Raw genomic sequence first — 24,734 nt, forward strand, 5'->3', positions numbered from 1 at the left:
ACAAAATGTATTTTTTCAGTGGCAAATTAATTTAGGCTCGAACCTCCTCCTGTAGCTCTATTCTTTCCTTTTTTTATTTTTTATTTTCTTGCACGAGGACCAGTGAAATTCACGTTTGCATTTGGAAGTAGTATTTCCCCAGTCTTGCTGAATTAAAATAAAAAGGATGAATGTTTCTTTTAGAGCCAGTTCCTGACAGTGGTTTTTTAAATGATGAATCTTGTTCTATATATGAAAGATGAATCAATTTTTGAGTTTGATACACATTGTCTATTTTGCTGAATGGAGAGGTGAATGTGGAATTTAGACAAAGAAGAAAGCATTATTCTGAAGTCTATTTAAGTTGTGGGTGGTCCTTTATATTGCATTTAATTGTCATTAACTGTTCATGATAGCTGTTTTGGAATCTGGCTCTCATTAAGTGACTTGAAATGCTGTGTAAATTATTTTTAAATCGGGGGAAGGGAGTCAAAGGGTACCACTAGAAGAAAGAAAAAAGGTAACTCACGTGGAGTTTCTTCGTGCTCTTGTAGAAACCTCTCTAGTATAATCCGAGCCATTAATGAGGGTGCATAGTCCACCTTTATAAAACAGAAGTAGAAAATTAAAACTGTCAAGTTGTGCAAGCAGTTGATATTCCAGTATTTTGTCAACACTGAAGATTAAGCTGATTTTAATCAACCACAGCAAACATCATTCATTAAAATCTTTTCTACTCTTGGTGGCTCCCATCATAACAAAATTATAACAAGTATGATCTGTGCTGTTGAAAACGGTACGTGGGTCAAATCTACTGAGTATAAGATTGGAGCAAAAGGATGGAACGACTTGGAAAGAATATTCATTGAAAACAGTGAAATGGACTGTTCTCACCTCTCCTCACTTTTTTCCCACCGGTAGTCCAATATTACTTTTTATTCTAGCTATTCTCCTTTCCTTCCAATGAAATATTTACATTGTTTTGAATGAAATTTCAAAAAAAATAAATAAATAAACCCCTCGGCTAGTGATGGTTTTCAGAAATTGTCTTAAATGTCCTTTGCCATTAAAAATACGGATTTTACTGATTTCAGTTTATTTTATCTTTAAAGACTTAACCAAAGTTTTGGTATAAGTGTTCCTTACATATAAAATGTCTTGTTTAATATCTCATTCAATACTGTAGAGATGTTAACAATAACAAACAACAATCCCTGTACTTAAGATCACCATCCTTAGGCTTATCTGAAATGTTACCTATCAATTTAGTGAATAAAGAACCCAAGGAGATAACTTTTATTCTATAGGATCAAACAGAAAGCAGGAATACTCAATCCAACAGTCATTTTAATTAGCTAAAAATGCATCTACTCATTTGGAAACATAGTGTTTTCTTTTTGGTTCTCAGATCTTTTATTAACCATTGATTTAATTTCACCAGAAAACAGGCGTGTATTTTTCAAGAGCACTAATGCTCCCCTAAAACGAGCCTTTTTATCTTAGGTGTAGATAGCAAATGTTCCTCCTATATTATAACCATGAAATTTCTTGACAGTTTTTCAAGTTCTGTGTTCATACCAAAATTTTATCTTGATTTAGTAACTAGACAAAAAGGCTGGCTTCATTTGTATGAACAGTTTTTTCAAATATGTATGTACTTGGATGCCCTTAAATTCCCCAAGTAGAAAGAAATGCTTTCCACGAAGCTGCTTATTCCTAGTAACCCACATCAGAGCTGACACATGAAAAATGGTGAAATTACTGAAGGTAGTCCAGCCTGAATAAGGACTACCTTATTAGTTCAGGTACTTGCATCTCCCTAATTTTCATATTAATCATGTGTCCATCTTTCTCTGAAATAGGGCCATCATGCTTCATGTCAGAATTTAGCATGTAAGTAAAATTCATAGTGCTTCAAATCTCACTTGAAAATATTTGTGTGGAGAGAACAGAATGACTGATCTCATTATTACTAACAAAATGAGATTTCCTAAAATGGTCATTTCTAGCCTTGAAATAGGAAAATTAGTATTAAGATATTTGTAAAATCGACGACGACCACATTGAGTCCCTGCCCAAGTCAACAATACAGTGCGCCTGTTTAAGAGAGCTACTACGCACTGTAATGTACCAATGTCATATATTTCTCATCAATTTTTACAGTTTCCACTGATTAAATATATATTGACTCATAAAGCATTGCCATCACATCAATTGTCACCAGATGCAAGCATATGTCCTTTAAGCCTTAACTGTCATATAAAAATGGCAGCTTGGTTGTTTAGAAGCCATAATCTGGTCCGAGTTATTCCCAAATTTCCCTAATGCGGTAGCAGTCAATCAGAAAGTGCTATTATCTCTGTACTAATCTGCAGCCAAGGGAGAGAGAAAAAAAAAATGTCTTTAACGACTATTTTCTTTGGCTAAGTATTCTATATATTCATGGTAAATAACAGCTTTACCGATACAGGAGAAAAATGTGTTAGTGGCTAAAAATTTTCCGTATTACTAGAAGATGGAACCTGAGGTCAGCCAGATAAGCAAGGCTCAATGGAAATATCCACTAGACATTCAAATGAATGTAAACTGCTACTATGTAAAACTTATGTATGCCAGCAGTATCATCATCTATAACAATGAGTACCATGCTTGCATCATGTTATTTCTAGACGCTGTTAGCTCACTCTTTCTTTTCATAAGGGACGATCACTGAATTCCTAGTTACAGCACAGATACCTCAAGTTGTGAATAGAATCAACTCGTAACAAACAAGTCTGAAGACATTTAAAAACCACCTTGCTTTAGAAACAGAAAAAGTATGGTTTGCAAGGAAGAGAAGTGCATTTTATATGTTAACTATCCTATCAGATTGTGTAGACACTGCCTCAACTATTAAAACCTTCTAGTAACTGATAGGTAATTGCTCATTTGCTGACTGTGGTGGTGCAGAGCAGACAGAAGCTGCGAGAGAAGCCATCCTTCCTTGCCCATGTAGCAAGTACAACTCACTGCTGCCACAGCACTTAATGCGTGCAGCACTGAGTCATCTTTAATGCACACACGCATTCTCTGCCTTGCTGCTATGTTGCCCATTATAACACAACACAAAACCAGTGCACACTGCATTCCGCCCCTGTGAGGTTTGCATAAGCAGCTCCAAGTGAGACTAAATCTTGTATTGCTCTCATTACAGCAGATAAATATTTCAAAGTTTAGGAATTAAATATTTTATTCTTTGGTATGCTCTCGGCCACTATTATGAGCTTCTCACAGCTTCTTCATTCATGGGAAATCTTTAGGGTTTCCTTTTCTAAATGTAAGACTATTATTTGTTTCCCCAAACAGAAAGAGATCAGAGTTAACAAGTAAGTTCAATAAATCACTTTATATTTGGTGTTACGAACAACAGTATGCTTCTTCATATAAAGAGACTTTTGTATAAGGCATGTATCTTTTATCATTATAAAAGTTTGCTAACAAAAAAAAATAAATCAAGTAAACATTACAGTTTTAAGTAAACAATGTCTCTCTTTATTTTCATAATAGCACAGATTTTCTCGGCCATGCATCTCTTCACTTTACACAGGTATTTCTCACACTAAATTAAGACAACACATCCAGAGAAGAGCATGTCTTGAGCTGTTTGGTTGAAATTTCCCACAAAGAAACCAAGAAGCTGTTTATACATTTGCCTTAAAAGAAGGAGACTAATTATGTGAACTGACTTATTAATATATGAAGTTCTTTGTCCAATTACTAAAACTACAAAGAGACCGGGGAGCAATTTAAGTGTCTAATGCACCTCAAAATCTCTTTTTTTAAGGTTAATTATAATTCTAAGCAAAGCTACTCTAGATAGGCCCCTTAGGTTTTCGGCAGGTTTAAGTAAAATAATAACAATAACATTACCTCATTGGCCAGGTCCAGGAGCACTGGGGCAGCTCCATTTCTTCCCACTCCATTCAGGTACCTAGACAGACAAAGCCAAGTGGTAATGTAGTGACAAGAAAAGGCCAGCATAGACTTGTCAGCATCCCCTGTGTGTACACGTTTCTCCTGGGCAAATGCCACGCTCAACTCTAGTTAAAGTACGTTACTGTCATAGGAAAGCATTAAAGGGAAAAGGAAAACAAAAACAACTCACCTCAAAACCACTGGCAACTAACTAACTGAAGTTGGGGGCACGAAGTATGAGTGCATCGGTCTCCCTTGTTTTCATCTCCTAACATGGGACAAGGAAGCGATTTCAAAAAGAACTGTCCCTAACACCCTGGCTTTATTATACCTCAATCACGTTATGGAAAGGAAATAAGTTTGCTCTTATGGTGTGAAAAAAAGGCATCCATGCACCCATCGCACCTTTTTATTTTGTTTCACAGCACTGGCTGACACCTTATTAAGAAACAAATGGAACAGACTTGTCATCGGTGGGTCAGCACACCTTGTTAGGCAATACAAGCCATCACCTTATCTGCCCTGCATTTCCGTCATAACCTCTATCCCTCCCATTCCCTAACCTAGCTAAAATAACAACAACAACAACAACAACAACAACAACAACAACAACAAAACCTCTCCAAGTCCATCCTAGACATGGAAGCCAGAATGATTTTATTTGTAAATAAAACTTTGGATGTGCCATTTTCCCACATTAAATCTCAAGATTAAATTATAATCACTCAAGACCTCTTGTAAATGTCTTCATGATCTGGTTCCCACCTACTGTCCTTGGCCGGCTTCACCTCTAGTCATTGTTCTGCACTCCAGCCTTTACCTGGAGAACTCATGATTCAGCTTACATTTAACTGTCTTCAATCTACCACAAGCTAGGAGTAAGTTAGGTGTCCCAAGGTACAATCGATGAGCTCCTTGTACATCTCTCCATTACTTAACAGAGCATATTGTATCTGCCTAGTTACTTGTTTACCTCAACCCATTCCCCAGTGCAAGGGTGAAAGCCCAAAGAGAATAGAGGAATTGCATTTTATTCAATTTATTATGCCTAGAACAGTTCTTGGCTTATAATAGGTGATTGCATTATACACATATATTTTTTTCTTCAATAAATGACTGATTTAATAACTTTCAACAGCCATATTGGACAAGAGAAGAGAATTAGGTATGGATATTTTCTCTAGAATATGCCATTTGAGTGAATAAATTAACAATATTTGTTTGATAGTAGAAATCAAACTCAACATATGAGACCTCCCATATAACTAACGTAAGAATATACTAAATTATGTTATTTCACAAATATGTTTGTGAAGATGTATGATTTTTCTATAAAATAAATGGAATAAAAGCAAATTATTCAAGGTAGGGAGTCTCAGGATCATTAAAACTTCAAAATAAATTTAGTAAGTTCATTTCCCATATATTGGGGACTTTCTTGAAAAAATTATTTAGGAATCTAATTGTGAAATAAGCACTTTCAGAAAAAAAGACCAAAAAAAAAAAAAAAAAAGGTAGCAAATGCGGTTTAGAGAAAGGTCTCTGGGAAAACAGTTTAGCTCAGAATGTCACACAACTCACAATTTCATTGCACTCACAGGCCTGCTCAAGGAACAACCAAAACAGTTCAGTCAAGTCTGACCAACTAATCCAGTATTCATAACCACCAAACACGCACATTCTTTAAGGGTTCAGATTTCGGGTCAGATTAGTTAACCCTACACTGGTATTAGGATATCTTTATAACTTTCTACCTAACATTCATTTATCCCACAAATACTTGTGAGAGATAACTCATGTTGGGCCTATTCCAGGTTCTGAGGAAGCAGCCGGGAACAAAACGTCCATGGTTCCTGCCATCACAGAGATTATATTTCAGTGGAGAGACAAACAATGAGAACACAAATAATATAATGTAATAATGTAATGTTATATACTACGATAAAATGTAAACTTAGATGGGTTGGTCAGAATGCCCATCTCTAAGGAAGTGACACTTAGGTAGAGGCTCCTAAGAAAGAAAGCAGCAGGCCGTGGGAGGAAGAATATTCTCAGCAAGAGAACCCTAAGTGCAAAGTCAGGAATATGCCTGGGGTGTCTGAGGACCGGGAAAGGTTCTAGTGTGACCACAGCAGAGCTTTGAGAGCTGATAGGGAATAATGACAAAGAAGAGCTAGACCTCAGACCACTGCCTATGTCAGAGAACTGTTTGGACTCAAAATTATATTTTATGCAAATGTTGCATTAACCATTATCCTGGTAATGACCAATAGAAAACGTCTATTAGGTTTAAAGAAACAGGAGATGGTCAAACAATAACCCACTATATCTGTATAGAAACATGTTCACTCTTCATACAGTGGACATTCCTAATTATGGGCTTAAGCGGCCTAGTTGCCAAGAAACAAAACCCCCAGGGTACTGATGTAACCCATCTGGGCTCCCTCAACCAGTAAACAGTAAAGGTCTGAAATGGAACCCTATCTGCAAAGGTCTACTGAGGTGCCTTCATATGTTGGAAAGGGTGGAGCTGATTCTGACCATATTTATTCTCCAGCCTGTTTCCTAACTCTATCCTGCAGCACTTCAGGAGTACCAGGGAAAAGAAATTAAGTGAAAATTACTTTGAAGTTGTAGTTGTCCTTTCTGGGAACTTTAACTGTCCTCAAGTGACACATTTTATTCAAATGTTTCGATATGCCATCACAGGGGCATGCTAATTACAGAAAACATTCAGTAAGGACATGATCAGAAATTCCTAGTGCTACCCTTCTCTGCATCCCCAAAGTATCTCGTGCAAACGTGCAGTGTAGACTTTTCATACCTTTATAATGGTATGTTTCTCTCTCCACTTAGACAGGAACCTCCTTGAGAGAGACCTACACAAACAGATGCTGAACCTTCATCCAACAGATCCTTAGCAAAGAACTGCATTATAATTGAGATAGAAGGATGGGATTCTGAATACCACATTAAGGTGACCTGGGCCATCTTCCTAATACCTATTTGCAAATTAAAACTACTTTGCACAGAAGCGATGTGTCATCCTCTAGCTTTGCCAGAGGAGGACCAAGAAGTGTTTGTCTTGTGGGTGAGACCATCCTCCCAAGATCTTCATAGAAGGTCCACTTTATGTTTCTTTGAGTGTGAAAGATTCATTAGCATCTAAGATTAAAATAACATGTACAGATTTAAAATATTAAAGGCAAAGTTATTTGATCTTTATTATTTTCATAATAATAATTATAGTGGTAGAACTTCAAAACCTACCAAAATTCTATCCGAAGCTTACGGCTGAGTGTCACCTTTGTTGATTCTACCTTTAAAATTTCTGGAGCCCATCTCCACACATGCAGCTGTTTTCCCACTAAAACAGAGCAGTTGAGGGCAGGCACCATGTCTTATGCACACCTGTATCCTTGATTCCTGGCATAGTAAATGAGACACAGGGAGTGCGGAGTAAACTGTGCTAATTAAATAAAAAAAGTGGTTCAAATTTTCAGAAACTATTTATGTCATGTAATGTCGATAACATATTTGAGCTAGTCTTTTTTCCATGTGAACAGCTGAATGAAATTCAATTGATCTAATTCTCTAAAGCTCATACAGCTGGCCCTCAAACAGTGTGTGCTGGGAGAAGGGAAAAGAGAGGAGACAACATTTCTGAACCTTGCTACTGATGGGGACTTGCAAATATGACCACTGGTGAATGTGTCTCTGTGAGTGCACACCAAGCCCATGTGCAACAATTTAGATGGAACGAAATAAATTTGGCCAGGTATGTTTTCCGTTTGGAAATAACATGCCGTTCACACAGGGAGAAAGAACAGAGTTGTTTTCAAAATGAACACAGAAGCTGTGTCTGCACATACACAACATGAAGAATTGAGGAAATTTCCTCAATAATTCAAAAGCTTGAGAAAATATTGTCGGCTGATATTTGGATACTTTGAATTTTCAGTTAACCATGATGGAATCACACGGTGGATTATTATATGGCTTATAAATACAGACTTCAAATTCTGAATTGAGATCATCCCAACACTAGCAAGAATGCAGAGACACAGAAATTCTCTGACAGTGCTAGTAGGAAGCCATCACAATCTTTGTAGACAGTAATTTGGGAACATAAAATAAAATCCTTATATGCTCATGGTACCAGTAATTACATATATAGAAATCTTAGAAAACTAATCCAAAACGCAAATACTTACGTACCAAAATGTTTACCACGGTATTATTTTTATATTACAACACTGAAAACATGTATGTTTAACAGAGTTATAATTCAGTAAATTTCGACACTTTCACATGATGAGGTAATGCAATCAATAAAATGTTTGCAAAAAGCTCTCTACAGAGTAATATTATGTCATAAACATTTTTCTAAGTATAAAATTCAGGATTCACAATAGCATATACAGTATGACCTCATCTATATGAAAATGGATTGACAAAAGGCTAGAATGAAAAATACCACTGTGGTTATCTCTGGGTGCCACAATTATGGGCAATCATTCATTCCTTTTGAGACCATCACAAATGTGTTTAATTTCTATAATGTGCGAGTATTACTTTTTTCAAAGAAAAGGAATCAAAGAAAGTGTTAACATTGTCAAACTGCTTAAATACATCTTGATATAACACAATTTGCCTTTATCACAATCAACTGGAAAACAGAAATCTTTTAAGGCCAATTTACCTCGGAGAATACAGGGACATTTAACCATCACATTGACAAGGGGCCTGTACGGTCAATATGTCTGAAAGGTGACAATATAGCCCATCTCCAAGCACAGAGTACAGGGCAGAAAGTCAGGAAGCAGGGGGGTAAAGTAAGAAACTGGTGAGGCTGCTTTCTTATTAGTCTGTCCATTATAGCCCAAATCTCACAGTTTTGTTTCAAAATGTTGTGACTCCTTGAAACAACTGAGATTCTCACGTTTAAATAATTTAAAGAAATACAAATATATTCTCATTATTGCTCACTCAACTGTGCATCACTGAGTAACCATATTTACAGGGAAGACTTTTATTTCTGGCTTGAGTGACTCAGATAATCCAATACAACATGTTCATACTTTGATAATTAAATGTACTTTTAAATGAAGCTAAATGTTAAAAAGCAGCACTTAGAGATCTCAGCAATCATCTAATTAAAATGGCCTTTTACAACAATGAAAATGATCGTCAGAGGACAGCCCCGCAGCCTACTGGTGGATCTCCAAATTTCTAGGGAATGCTCTATTTTCTACTGCTTATGTCAACAAGGCTTTAAAGACTGGACATGTCGTACTTTTATATGATGGCCTAAGACAGTAACTTTTACAAACAAAAATGTACTTTTTGACATGGAAGTAACTGTCCAGTCTTCCTTTGGAGAGTATGGATTCCAACTGGATTCCAAAGCACTTGCTGACTTCATAGCACTTTGGGAGCCATTCTTCAGTTTTTATTGATGATTAAGGTTCTAATGTTAACTGTTGGTGTCACTGAGGAGGGAATAATTGTTGAAAAAAATCAACTCAAACTTTACAAAGACTTGTTTAGAGGGGAATTCTCCTAGACACAAATGTGTGTGTATGCGTGCGGTGTGTGTATCTTTAGTGGATGCCACTACTGAACACTGAACATAACTCTAATATATGGTATAGTGTGTAATTTTTTAAAAGGATAACTTCAATAACTTTTTAATAAACACTTCTCAGTTCTTAAAAAATGACTTTACAGAAACATGATACCAACACTGAATCTAGATATTCATTTCATTCATAAAATATTCGTGCATAAAATCATTCATCTAAAATTGGTCTCACCACAGACACGTTGATCTGTCAATCTTAAGTGTAATACCTTAAGAGCATATTTCAGACAGTTTTCCTTTCCAATATGTCCTTGAAATATTTAAGAAACCAACCAACGATTCTAATGCAATCCATTACCATTTATGGTTGTAAATTATTCAGTCATATCACAAAGACAATAACCTTTTTAGAATCTTTTTAAAAGAGCTATTTTAAAGATTCTGTTTTAGAAGAGAAGTTGAAAACTATTTGTAATAAACTGGACTGAAATTAAAATATCCCCTGGACACTACGTTGTTGATTTAATATCCAGATTTTCTTTTTAAAATACAAAACCCCATTTAAAATGTGACAGTTGTATATTACACATCGTCATACGTCCTTACTTGACATGTCTTTTTTTAATTCTAAAATGGCAAGCCCACTACCTATGAGTGTGCAACCAAATGCAAACAGAAATGCAACCAAATTCAATCTTATTTTCGAATATATTTTTTGACTTGCTGATCTAAGTAAGAAATAAAACTTAGTTTGAGAACTTTCACACATATATGTAGATATGTGCACATTGACGTACGCGTCTATACAAGATACACAGAGCAAGTTTAAAGTAGCCAACTGAGATTTCATAATACTGTAAGGATTTCTTACACAGTATACACACATACACCCAATCAAGACAGTCTCACCATATTCTTCAAACATAGCATTTGAGAAATCACTCAAAGATATACCTGAAGTCTTAAGTAAGACTTATATCACAACGCCTTGGAATTTTATACAGACAATTAATCTAGTAACCTAATTTATTCATAATTATTATTACAATTAATAGGTGCTATGATACCCTCTAGTGGGGCAGGCAGGTCATACCTCTGATAATAACTTTCGATCGCCTCTGAAGTGTGATGTTTGGCATGTGTTCTTTTGATATGTTTCTGAAACAAAACAAAAAAGATCTTTATGTTGTGTCACACATCAGGTTCAAGAGCAGAATGACATATTCCTTCATCCCAATGTCTAGCACATAGGGCCAGCTGAATAATAGTTTGGGGATCTGGGTGGCGGTGGGTCTTTTTGCCTTCTACTCTATGAAGCTATGCATTCTAATCCCTGCTGCTTGGCTGGGATGTCTTCAGACCGTACCACAAGGTACAGTATACATGTAAAAGCCAACGGGGTCATAGTAATTGAATCTAAATAAGTTTGCTTAGGGTTGCAGAGGGCAAAGAAAAACTTGTTCCCTCTTTCAACCTTTGTATTAATTTTCCCTCAATTCAATTCCATCTAAGTCCTCTGCACTCTAGTTTTACAATCCAATTGCCATTTTTAACCAGGAAGAACATTGCTTAAAAACAACTTATTTGAAAACTACAAAAAGTAATTCCATAGAGACTTGCCACTTGACTGACACCTGTCATCTCATGATAAATGACTCCATTTTCTGCCTCTCTTGCCTTCTGCCACTCCAGCAATGGTCATTTATCATCATCTCTGTCAGCAATGGAAAGCGGCACTGACAGTGCAAGTCAGCAAACATTTAGCACATGGAACCACGCAACACAGGGAAATTATTATTGTCAGAATAATAATGGTTTAGCATAATTTATTACAGGTCCACCAAATAAGCAAAGGCTAGATGTTATTAGACAGATGGATGGGTAGGCTTGGCAGGCCTCCACTGAGACGCAGGCGGTGCTCGATGTGGAAAGGAGAACATCCTCCAACCCAATCAGAGAGCTGGCAGTTCAATTACAAAGAAATAAAGGGACATTCATCATTCAATTAGGCACCTGTCAACCCTCACAAAGGAGAAAACTTCTAACCTGGTACTCCTGGGAGAAGATGCTCAGCAGAGTGGCCTGCGATTGACTGGAACAAATAAAAGAAGGACAAAGTTAATTACTGGAGTGCACGGCAAAGAAACAAAAGAGAAAGGAGCTTCAAAGGTAGGCCTGCTGCCCTGTAATCTAACAGAACATGAAAACAAGTGTGGAAAAGTTGTTCCAGATGAACACCTCAAACAAAGGCTTCCTGCTGCTAGGTCAAGGAGAGAGAAAAAGGGAAAGGGAAAAATATGGATGGCCTCACAGCAAACTATCATACAATTTAGATGTTTTTTAACTTTAGAATGATTATGAATCCTATCTGTAGCACGTAGCTATGTTAAAGGAGACCAAAAGGAGGCAAGGTGTATTTCCATCAGTAAATGGTAAGGGTGAAACCCCATAAACAGTGCAGAATGTGCAGTTCACATACTGGCAACATCCTAAATTTATTTTGTTAGTGGACACGTATCCTCTTCCGCAGCTATCTTGGAGTCAGGGGAACAAACTTTAGTCTTCACCGGAAGTAGCACTGAGAAACCACCGGAACATTATTACAGACACTAGCAGGCTGAAAACAGAGGTCTGCACAGCAGAAAGCCGAGGTCCTTGGAGTCTGTCATTCCCAAAGACTGCCATAAGCCTTATTCATCTAAGACTCCACACAATGTCAAACACCTGGCAGTGAAGCAACCTGGAAAACATTCTTCCCAAGTGGGAATTTTCCTCTCACAATTGTTAACATTGAGAAATGGAATAGAATTTTTTTTTTTTCTCTAAAAAGCAATCAATATCCTACTGCTACTCTTTTTGATTGCCCTCTGTAGATAGATCTACCTTATCATATCTTGAGAACAATTAATTATTTCTGATATATTTTCCTACTAAATGCTATCTGAACAAATTACAGTGTTAATAATTCGACTTTTATAGTACACCAAAGCACTATGAATAATTAAAAATTTTCTATGCATGAATGAAACCTCTTAAGCTCATCACAGGTAATTTGGAGAGTGTGAAATAACAATGACACCATATTTCTTTACTTGCTGCCACAGTGTTGTTGTGTTCTGTATACCAACATAGATTCGGCTTCTAACTCCTTTTCATTCTTATCAGATTACCAAGAAAAAAAACAAAAACAAAAACAAAACCACGATAAACATTCATCAAGGAAAACTGGTAGTTACTAAAGAACCGTTTCAATAACTCAAAAGCCCTAAGTAATGATTGAATAAAATTATAAACTCATTATAATCCAATTTTTTTCAATTTCCCCTTAAAACTAGAAACCGTTCTTTGAAAGAGCCAATTCTAACATCTTCCTATTATTCCTGGCTTGCGTGAACTTCATAGGAAATCACATGCCCTAGGTAGGGTTTCTGACAACCAACTTCTGGAAAAAAAAAAAAAAAAAAAGGCAAAATTAACCCCAAATCTTTATAAGCTACTGAATAAGTCAATATGTTAGATATTTATGTGCAATAAATACACATCTCCTCATTATACTGCAAAATATAGTTAGGTTAGCCATTTAGTGATAAACAAAATATTAGTCTCTAAGTATCAGAAAATACGATGGAAATAAATGTGCTTGTATAGGCAAGTTGGGGACCGATGAGCAATGACCAATGACTAATGAGGAGGAAACAAAACTGTGAATAAAACAAAAGTGTACATGTGGACACCAAAAATGGGAAGGGTAAGAGACAGCTGGAGAAATAAACCCAGGAATAAAGACTTCAGCATGATAAGATGTTCAGGAGTTGAGGGTACTGTAAAAATGGAGGATGAGATCATGTCTTTATCCAGGAAACTACCTTTAAAACTGCTTAGAATTCAATTCAGCTGAAGCTGTGGACACAGCCTATGGAGTAACCCATTTTCTCAATGGCCAGAGGGGTTAGAGAGAAGATTCCAGGAAGAGGTAAAAACTGGTCTCGACATAAGAGTAAATGATCTACTTAACATAGTAACAAAGACAGACAGACCTGGGTCCAAAATGCTTTGGGTTTGGGTGACAAGACAAAGTTGTATAGGGCTGAATGTCATTTGCTGGGTTTTTGCCAATCAGACTATGTGTTCCTCTATGTGTTAAGCTTATAGAAGAGTGTTCTGAACAAGCCTCACACCTTAAAGAGCAGGAAAGTATTACTGCGACGGAGACATTGATTGACTCCAGTGTATATTACTTGTTACTTTCCTCCAGAGTGTTAATTCTGATATACCAAAGGGAAAGAGGCAAGTGGAGAGAGCCATCACAGTCTTCAGGGGTACAGCCACGAAGGGCTTCCCACATCTGCCCTTCTCCCACTGCAACCTCCCAGTGTTTGATTTGACTGGCTAAGAGGGCAGGAGTTTTGGAATAAATTCAACAATCAGTAGGTTCGCAAGGAATATGGCTTTTAACCAAAGAAGAGGGGAGAAAAAGACAATATATAACTAAAAAGTCTATCTTGAGTACCACAATCAGTCAGCAGTATTCACTGAGCATCTTATAATGTCCCAAGGTCATGCATAAGGAGAAATATGCCATCAAAAATTTAAAAAAAACATTAAAGGAAACATTAAGTAATTGACTTACAGAAAAACACAAAAGGCAAAAATTAGAACACTGTCAAGTACCAACATATTTTTTAGGGATCTAGTGAAGCAAATCACACTCTGAATCTCACATATTTCAAGACTACATTGGCTTTGGAGCCTATATGCGTCACTAGCGTATACGTGTTTTAAATTTACATGTTCAAAAATACAGTCACTTATTTTGTACAAATGCCCAAGATATATTATTTAAAACCTCTTCAAAACTCAGTTTTGTCTTTTTTCCCATGCTGCCCTCCCAGATTAAGCACCTCACCCTGCAGCTGTCTGGGAAAAGAAGAGCAAGCTGGTGGACCCCTAGACTGGCTATGTAAAATGTTGCCCGAGTCACGTGTAAGTGTCTGCATGAGCAGTAGCAGTCATGTTGCAGCAGCGGGGAACAAGCACGAGGTCAGAGCCGAAACAATGAGCATCAGCAGAGACGATGGAAAAAGCCCAGGTCCTTGAGAACACTGTTGAGCTGCTCAAGCAACCATGAATTGCACTGAGCACCCTCCATACTTCTTCTGAGTAATAATATATGCCTTTTTTTTTAAACCTTCAAAAAGAAGAAACAAACCCACCCAGGTGTCTATGTGCCCTGGAAGAAGGAGCCATAATGGAGGGAAAATGAGAAAGGGTACTCCATCATGACGGCACGTGCGTGGGGTGCAATACGTGGAAAGAGTTCTAATTCTCTTAACTGGTAGGTACTATATTTGGCTTCCTTAACATTGTCCCTCTGCTGTGTCACCAAGTTGATGTGCCCAGAGATCATAAATTGGGGGGCAGGTGGGTGTATATGATTTTTCCATATAGACTTTAAATACTGATGGGGTACTACGTACCCTCATTTTATGTTGCATTCAGGACTCTTCAAATGCCAGGTATACGACAAGGCAATATACCAGCTCCCCATTCAAAATTTAACTTAACATGTCCACAAATCCATCCAGCTAAGATACTCAGTAACCTGAAGGATATTAGAGAAAATGAACATCAGAGGGTTTCATGAGTGCTGCAGAGACTAAGAGCAGAGCTGAGCACAGACTTTGTGGCAATGCAACTTTCATACAAGGAGGAAGTCCTCAAGTTCCCAGGTGGAGACTTAAAAAAACAGAATCTTAAGGAAGAAGATACCACACATTTTATGTTCCTCCTCTTCTCAAATACCCAACGTCTGAAAAAAAGACCATAAAAAAGTAAGTACCATCACTTAATTTTCAAGTTCCTTTTGCTACAGAATCTGGGAAGCTTAAATGTCTACACCCTACTGAGCTCAAAATTCTCTGAGCAAAATAAATATTATTTCTGGGACTCAGAAAGCAGTAAACCAATTAAAGGGACATGAAGCAGGATACTCCTACAAACCAAGAGACTTGGAGACCTCCCAGTTACAAGCTGCAGCCTCTCTAAGTCTGTGAAAGAGCGCAATGGAACACTGGCTCGACGTGGTTAATGATGCAGAGTACTGGTCAGGGAAGGTCTTCTATGAAAGCAATGCATCCACCCTCCCTCGCTCCCACCTTCCTACACACCTACGCACAAATCTGAAATGGAGAGCCTCCCCACCCCCACCACCCCCCGCCGCTATGCAATCAAAATGAAACTGCCTTTCCAACACTTCCCAGAAATCAGTTCTACAAGGCAGGTATACGAGTACCCCCATTTGAGCATTTATATGATATCACGTTACACTCCAGACAACCTGCGAGGTAGGCATTGTTGCTTTTTTCATAGAAAATTGAAGCCATGGGATGTCAAGCATTTTGACCAAATTCCATGGCCTCAGACAATATTCCCTTTTTTAAAAAAATCAAACTGCAGTGTTCCTTTCACCAGCTACATAAAAATGCTGTTCTTTTTTGTGTTGAAATATAAAAGAACTATTGAATTCAGGAAACAGTCTAGGATTAAAAAATTGTTGGGTAATTTCCATTATTCTCCCTGCAGCTAAGGTATGTTTTGTTAATAACCACACCATTGCCTGAAGTGTCTCTATGTGAATGCATACATGTCTTTTGCTCAAAATGTTATTTACTGCATACAAAGCAGCTTTAAATCCTTCCTTGAACAACACAGTATAAATAACCCAATCAGTCTTCTCTATAGCGGACAACACCCTCTACAAGTGCTAATTTCATTAAATAATATTTAATGAAGAGTTTCTTGGTTATAAAATAGTATGCATTCTATGTAAAATGCAGAGATGTCCATTGTTAGCATTCTGACATGAATCTTTCCTGTGTTTTTACTCTGTGTCTGCTCTGTGTGTGTCTTATGTGTCTAGACACACACATTTTAAAAATTATGTGTTTTGAACATATCTTGTAAAATGCCTTCATTATGTAAGATATTAACATTTATATTTGCTATTACATATTTCTCTTTTTAAAATATTTTTATTGTGAACAAGACACATTTCTAAAAAAACATGAAATAGTGGGTTAGTATATAAAAAACAAAAACATACAGAGCCACTAGGTCAACAGATAGAACACTGCTAGCACCACAAAAAACACCCTATTCAATCACCAATCTTTCCCTCTCACAAATGAACCCGATCATTCTGTTAATCTCTTTCCTGCTTTTCTTTGTAGTCTTACCATCCAAATATGTATCACTAAGCTGTACAGGTTAGCTTTGCCTTGTGCTAACTTTACATTAATGGAACCACAGTGTGTTCTTCTGTATCTGGCTTCTTTCATGCAACAGTATGTCTGTGAAAGTCATCCAGTTATTTTCAGGGCACTTAAATTGTTTTCACTGTTATACAGTGTATTCTGTTGTATAAGTGTATAGCACATTCGTCTCGTCTCTTCTATTGTTGATGGACATGTGAACTGGTTCCAGTCTTTTGCTAATGAAAATAAGGTTATAGTAAACAATCTTGCCCATCTTTATGTGAAAAAGTGCTCGCGTTTCTAATGAGTATATATATATAGAAGTGAAATTCTGAGTCATCTGACATACACATTTCTTGCTTCCGTAGATAACTATCAAACAGTATTTCCAAGTGTTCATGACAATTTTAAAGTCCCACCAGCATTAAAGGACAGTCCCCATTGCTGAGCATGCTTGTCACACTTTCTTTCAATCCATAGCTTGTCTTTTCATTTTCTTTACGAAAAGAAGTGCAGAAGCCTTTAATTTTGATGAAATTCAATTTATCAATTCTTTGACTATTCACACTTTCTATATGTCTTTTCTAAGAAATCTTTGCCTACCTACAGTCATGAAGATATTTTCATACATTTTCTTTTAGAAGCCTAATAATGTTAGCTTTTACATTTAGATCTATGGTCTATCTTAAATCTGTACATTAAGACAGGAATTGCAGTTTGTTTTTGTTCTTTTCGTAAAAATATCTAATTGACCACATACCACATGCCCACCAAATTATCACTATTGCCTTTGAGGAAACCAAGTATCTGAGGGTCTATTTTGGGACTTTCTAATCTTTTCCAGTAATTTATACATTTACCTTTACACAGATACCACATTGCAGCTAAGCCATTTAAATTTAATGTAATTGCTGATATTCTAGGATTAAGTTGATCATCTTACTGTCTTACCCACCATACACTCTCTATCTCTCCTTTCTTAGTTTTCATTGGCTTAATACTTACTCTTCACTATTTGAACACCAGCAATTTAGGAGTTGTACATTCTTTACAAGTTATACTATTTTTTTACTGATTATCCTACATAATCATATGCCTCCTCAAATGATCAAAATTTATTATTAATTAGTGATGAACTGCTGCCTGGAAAATACAGAAACTTTATGATACTATCTATAGTTCTCCTCTCCTGTAATATAAGATAGTATGGGCGTTTTAATTCTGCATATATCTTAAAATCACTGCTATTGTTTCATACAGTCTCTGTTTATTCAGATATACCAACATGTAAACCATTTCACTGCCCTTCATTTCTTTCTTCTCCATTCTTCCTTCTGGAGTAACTTTTGTTTAGTAAATCCATCAGTACAGATGTGTAGGTGATACCAAATTTTGGCTCTTTCAATGATAAATGTATCTTATTTCTCTATCTGGTTTCAAGAGTTTTTAAAAAACCTTTAGTTTTTAGGCTTTTTAATTACAGTATTTTGTAAACTCCTGCTAAGAATCTGTTGAATTTCTTATATGTGGCTGGATATCATTCATCATTTGGGGAATATTCTTAACTGCTATTTCTTCAAACATTGCTTTAGCAATCTCCTCCTCCTGAGACTACAAATATGTGTACTGAGCCACCTTACTACATCCTCCAACTCTTTCTCTTCATATGTTCCACCTTTCTGTTATTCTTTGCTATTCTATGTTACATTCTGAGTATTTTCTTCTGTTCTATCTTCCAGTTCATTAAGTCTCTCTTCAATAATGTCTAATTTGCTGTTAAATCCATCCAAATTTGGTTTGTGTATTTTCCACTTGTAGATTTTCTATTTGATTATTTTCCAAATAAGTCCCTTGTAATATGCATCAATCTTCTTAACTCCTTCAGTAAAGTCCAATTATAAAAATGCTATTTAGTATTACAGTAAATAGAGACCCTGTAAGTCTATTTCTACAGCTTCCACTAGCTTTCATTCATGTTGTAATGTCTACTTATGTGACTGAATATCTCTCACTATATGTCATTCTACTTGAAAAACTGTTTTATAAATAATTTGAATACTAAAATAATGTTATCTTTCTCCAGAGATAATTCTGATTTGATTCTGGGAGCAAAAGAGGTCTAGGATCAGCTTAGTCCAATTTCAGGCAATAATTTTGGGGGCCAAGGAGGTGAACCTCAAAATGACATATAGATGTTTTACTTTCAGTTCACATTTACTCCTAGGGTATAGCTCTTTAGGGTCCCATCTTGAAGTGGGACATTTAGAGCAGCTCCCACCTTGGTGGCCCCTGCTCCTTAAACCTTGTCTTCTAGCCCTACAAAACTATTAAAAGTTCTGCTCAGGACTTGACTACATCTCATGAAAAAAAGCATTAAATTAGAATTCAATGATTAAATAGTTCCCTAAAAGCCCTTATTTTCAGAAATTAAAAAAAATGCATTTCAAACTAACTCATAAAGAAGAAATCATGATGGAAATAACAAAAATACATCCAATTAAGCAATGACGGTGGTACATACCAACAGCTGTAGGAAATCTATTTCAAAGATTAGATATTAGTGTGAAAAGAGAAAGGAACTGATTTTATTCTAGGAGATTCTAGCTAACTGGAGATCTTAGCAAATAAATTAAAATTGGAAAATATAAAAGAGAATCAAGAAAGAAGAATCAAGGGTACCTTGGCAGCTCAGTCAGTAAAGCACCCAACTCGATTTCAGCTCAGGTTATGATCTCACAGTTCTTGAGACAGAGCCCCACATCTGCAGGTGTTAGCACAGAGCCTGGTTGGGATATTCTCTCTCTTTCCCTCTCTCTCTGCCCCTCCCCCACTCATCCACTCATTCTCTCTCCCTCTCTCTCAAAATAAATAAACTTAAAAAAAAAAAAGAAGAATCCAAGAGGAGTTGGATAAACTGACCTTTAAGATTCCTTCCTGCTCTAAGTCCTGCCCTATTCCAAATATTCTGATTTAGTTAAAATCTTAAGTATCTAGACTTATTTCCTTTCTAATTTATTTAGGTACTAATTTTTTACAATAAGCCATAACATAAATCAGATAAAGAATAAAAAGCCTGGGTGAGAAACACTCACTTTCTCTTGCAAGACCAACTGTCTGGTCATTTTTCTTTAAAGCAATCCCAATAACTTCAACACAATATATAAGTAATAGATACATTTGTAAGAAGTGTTTATTAATTCTTCCTACAATGATTTCCTCTGATTTTTTTTCCTTATTTAATAAATCAGATTAAGCTACATGATAAGAAATGCTCAAATTAGGTCTGTGCTAATTTTATTATGATTGCAGAGACAGAGAATAGGTAATGATAGATGAATAACAATAGCTGTATATAGACATTTATAATCTTTCCTTTGTTGGTTAAAATTCAACTTACGTCCAACTCTGTATCTTCCACCATGTTCTTCATTTACTTCCAAGTATGCTCTGTCTTCGTGAGCCACACCTGCCTATGTTTCAAAGTACTGTCCATCGCTGTTTCTCTTCATGACTTAGTGACTTTACCTAGGAGGACTTTGGTTCCATAAATTCTATTCAGCCTCCACTCCACAGCAATCTCACTTCTGACCTCACTCTTTAGCAGAAGCAAAGGTCACAGAGACTTCCTCACCACCAAACCCCGAAGACATATATATATTTTTTAATATAATTTATTGTCAAGTTGGCTAACATACAGTGTTCAAGTATGCTTTTGGTTTTTGGGGTATGTCTATCCCAATATGTCTATTTCTTATCCTAACTGACATCATGACAACATTTTGCACTTATTATTATCCCTCTTTTCTTTAAAAAAAAAACTTTCCTCCTATGAATTCCTGGGTACTGTTTTCTAATGATTTTCCTTCTACCCTGCTAAACGCCCATCTTTCTCTCTCCCACAGGCTGCACATCCTCTTCCCTGTGGTTTCCCAGAATGTCTCTTTAACCCTCTTCTCTTTCACCCTACATGCTCATGCTGGTGATGGCACATCCTGCTGTGTTCCCATAACCACTTCTGTAACTCCCAAATATGTTTTTTCTGTCCTCCATCTGTCCATAGACTTGGTCTCCATTTTATTGCTACTTATGGCATATTTCACCTATTTGGTTGCAAGTATCCTAAAATCAAATTTACCACCACCCCCTCTCTCCCAGAAATGAAGTTCAGCCCCAACCTCTCTTAAACGAATTATTTCTATAAACAAACGCCTGAGTTAGAAACCTCTGGGTCACTCTTGATTCTTCCCTCTCCCACACACCTCATCTAACAAGTCACCAAGCCTTGTTGATTCTACCCCTGAAAGTTGTTCATATCTACTCAATTGCTGAACAGCTTCCTGATTCACTCACTTCCCTTGCTTCCAGTCTCTATACCCTTTAATCCAACCTCCAATTGACCAACAATGCTCCTAAAATACACATCTAATTACATTACCTTTTGGGCCTGAAAATCCCAGGAGGTTTCAACTACCTATAGAATGAAGTTTGAGACACCTGGGTGGCTTAGTCGGTTAGGCATCCAACTTCGGCTCAGGTCATGATCTCACAGCTCTTGAGTTCAAGCCCCACATCAGGCTCTGTACTGACAACTTGGGAGCCTGGAGCCTGCTTCGGATTCTGTGTCTTCTTCTCTCTCTTTCCCATTCCCCCACGCCCTGCTCACACTCTCTCTCTCTCTCTCTCTCAAAAATAAAATAAAAACATTAAAACAAAGAATGAACTTTAAACTCCTCAGCAGAGCACGCAAAGCCTTTCTCAATCTAACTTTAGACCACTTTTTTCTAGCTTCTCACACTCCCATCTTCAAACCCCTAAGCACCCCTAATCTCACCACATCATTATAAATCACCATGTTCTTTCTGGAGTCTAGAATGTTCTTCTTTCTTTATTCTACTTGGGAAAACTTTTACTCTTTCTAGTAATAAGTGGGCTCAGGATACTCCTATAGAACATGCGAGTATTATTAAATCAAGTTATTTTAGTGAAAGGAGTATCTCGAGATGAGATATTATAGGATTTCTAACCCAACCCTCTCATTTTAGAAACAACAAAAGTAAAGGTAATGGAGACGAAATGATTTGGCCAATGTTACAGAAAGCATTATCATATAAATCAAGGAAAAAATAAGTTGTGCTACAAGCAGGGCTTAATGGAGCAATACTTTGTGTTAACAGGTGGGAATATCACATATTTTTGTTATTTCAGTAATCATAATGTATCTATGACCAATGTGTATAAACTAAACCATAAATACACACAAAAACAGATACTATGCTAGAACATATGTTGTATCACCAGGAGATCCCAAACCCACAAAGTCCCCACTTCTCATCACCAAACGATGTGATGAACAGGAGATCAAAATTATTAATTTTTTTCTCTATGACAGTTCTTTTTTTTCTAGTACAAATGCAAATTTTAAATGTGATGCTACAATAATGAAAGTGTTTTTCCAGGTAATGTGTCCTTTCCCGATTCAAGACCATTTTTTAGTCCTTCAGAATACTAGTTTTCTCTTACAAATTTCTGATAGATATCTTTGTGTTTTCCATAATTATTTTTTAAACAATGGGGAACATCAAAAGCTGTACTATCATGGGAGTACCAATAGGAACAATCATTTTCATTCTGGAAGCGCTTAAAATCAAATTGTGAAAATCACTTGATATTTCTAAGTCAGTTTTACCAACTATACATAGACTTATGACTTCTGAACTCATTTTCATCTCAAAAGTTCTATGATTTTTATCAATTCTGCAACTTCAAGGTTTAAATTTGTTAATTTTCTTTCTGCTTACAGCTCTAAAACTTTTAAGTATAGTGTATCAAAAATCTGTGCCTTAATCCTAATAATAATGACTTCTAATCATGTTGACACTGGACATTTCTTTGTGGGCCTAACATAACAGGTCTATTCTAGGTCAATAGCTAGAGTGATTAAATTGTTTATTAAGACTTCTAAGCATTTAAAGTAATCAGACCACAGGGTGAGAACATGAAGGAAAGTAATTAACTCCTTTCATTCACCTGTGATTATAAGGTACCATGTCCCCCAGCAGAGGTTAAATAATCACCTCCTGGGTCTAACACCAAAACTATTTTACTGCTGAAATCCCAGTCTCTCCCAAATTCTTATTTTTTTGATACAAGTCTGAAGACAGATATTTAATAAAAGAGACACCAGAAGCTTACCTTAAAAGTTGATTTTAAAAAATTTATTTTTTACATATAAAAATATATGCACATGTAATAATATTCAAACTCACAATTATTCAAGTATTGAAAGAGTTTTGTGGGAGTTTGTTTTGTTTTTGGAGAAGGTCTCTGGCCTGAACTAAATAATCCCAGGAAAAGAGACAAGTAGGCCATGAGAAACTAAAAAGGCCCCCACCTCAAATTGAATACAGTTTCAAATTCAATGATTGGTTTGGGTGTCAAGATTTTTATCATGGTGGCTGATGCTGAGGAAAATACAGGTAACCCTTACATTTAAAATGAGTTTAGTTTCAGAAGGGTATTTGTCAAAAGGGCTTAAGACACAAAATGAGATACCAAAAAACAATAGTACCAATTTTTATTACAGTGACAAAATCACTTCTCTAGCAAACAACACTCAGCATAATTCAATAGGCCATCTATGATATTATTACCTTGAACGGGATGAGGCAACGGTCACCACTAACTGATAATTGCGATCTTTCTACACACTGTGTCATTTTGCCTTTTCTTTTGCAAAAGACTTAGACCTAAAATAACACCAAATAACAATGTTGATTTTCCCTCAGTAATATCCAGTGCTAAAAAGATTACTGATTGTGATCCACTTCAGACAGTTTTCTTAAAACAGCTGCTTATCGGGGCGCCTGGGTGGCGCAGTCGGTTAAGCGTCCGACTTCAGCCAGGTCACGATCTCACGGTCCGTGAGTTCGAGCCCCGCGTCAGGCTCTGGGCTGAGGGCTCAGAGCCCGGAGCCTGTTTCCGATTCTGTGTCTCCTTCTCTCTCTGCCCCTCCCCCCTTCATGCTCTGTCTCTCTCTGTCCCAAAAATAAATAAACGTTGAAAAAAAAATTAAAAAAAAAACAAAAAAAACAGCTGCTTATCAAAGCCAAATAAATTAACTTCACTTTCTCAAGAATTTAAAATATAAATTTACCTAGTCATTCTGCCAACTCCTGTTGTAAATGAATGAATGAACATCTTCAGGCTAATTTAATTCTGTGACCTCAAGCACAATTGCTTCAGCAACCATTCCACGGAGTAAAAAAATTTAGAAATATTGCTTAAAACCATTTAAAAATTTTCTTATTCTTCTTCTGTACAAAAGTATGCATTCTATATCCCTAATCTTTCTTAATTTAATAGGTGGTCAGAGACCTTATATAAAATTAGTAAAAATGACTGGCCAAATTCACTTTATAGTTGTTGTAATTTATAAAAATCACACTATCATCTTTACTTTTTTCCTAAATATTGTTATATTAACATAATGGTATTAATAATTTCATACTCCTTCCCAGTGTTTTATTCCCTACTCCCAACCTCCAATTACCAAACTGATGCTTTTCATTTAATATTTTAACAAAGATTTTAAAATTTTAACAAAGAAATGCAGGAATCCACACTGAAGTCACTTCCTGAAAACTTAGTGCTTTTACACAGCTTCAGTTGTGATCTTATGAGGTCAAGCAAACTATTTGAAGCTTCAGATGCTATATTTTCCCCACTACATTAGTTTGGGGGAAAAATGTAGATTCTCAATCTTCTCTAAAAACCTCCTCCTCATCATGATATGGACTATAATTAGTCCACAACCACCCCACTTTAATAATAAATGCTTAGAATATTAAAACAACAAATGGAACACCTTAAAATACATTAAGCTCTTCTCTTATTAAACACAAAATTTTAACTCTTAACCACAAGCCTTTTACTCTTAATTCACAAGCAAATCCTTTTGGCAGTTA

At 36.3% G+C, this 24,734-nt stretch overlaps 1 protein-coding gene across 10 annotated transcripts in view; it reads right to left on the reverse strand.

Moving 5' to 3' along the window:
• Positions 1-24,734, reverse strand: part of CDIN1 (CDAN1 interacting nuclease 1) — a 267,942-nt gene that overhangs the window by 206,720 nt on the left and 36,488 nt on the right. For 8 of the 10 annotated variants that reach the window (XM_047863425.1, XM_047863422.1, XM_047863424.1 and 5 more), the window contains exons 2-5: positions 11,564-11,609; positions 10,611-10,675; positions 3,889-3,949; positions 509-581 (exon numbers count right to left, since the gene is read on the reverse strand). In XM_047863425.1, coding sequence (XP_047719381.1) covers positions 509-581; positions 3,889-3,949; positions 10,611-10,675; positions 11,564-11,609 — 245 coding nt within the window. The remainder of the gene's footprint in view (positions 1-508; positions 582-3,888; positions 3,950-10,610; positions 10,676-11,563; positions 11,610-24,734) is intronic. The other 2 variants (XM_047863429.1, XM_047863420.1) reach the window with 1 other exon arrangement.

This window comes from Prionailurus viverrinus, chromosome B3 (assembly GCF_022837055.1).
Source record: "Prionailurus viverrinus isolate Anna chromosome B3, UM_Priviv_1.0, whole genome shotgun sequence".
Classification (NCBI taxonomy): domain Eukaryota; kingdom Metazoa; phylum Chordata; class Mammalia; order Carnivora; family Felidae; genus Prionailurus; species Prionailurus viverrinus.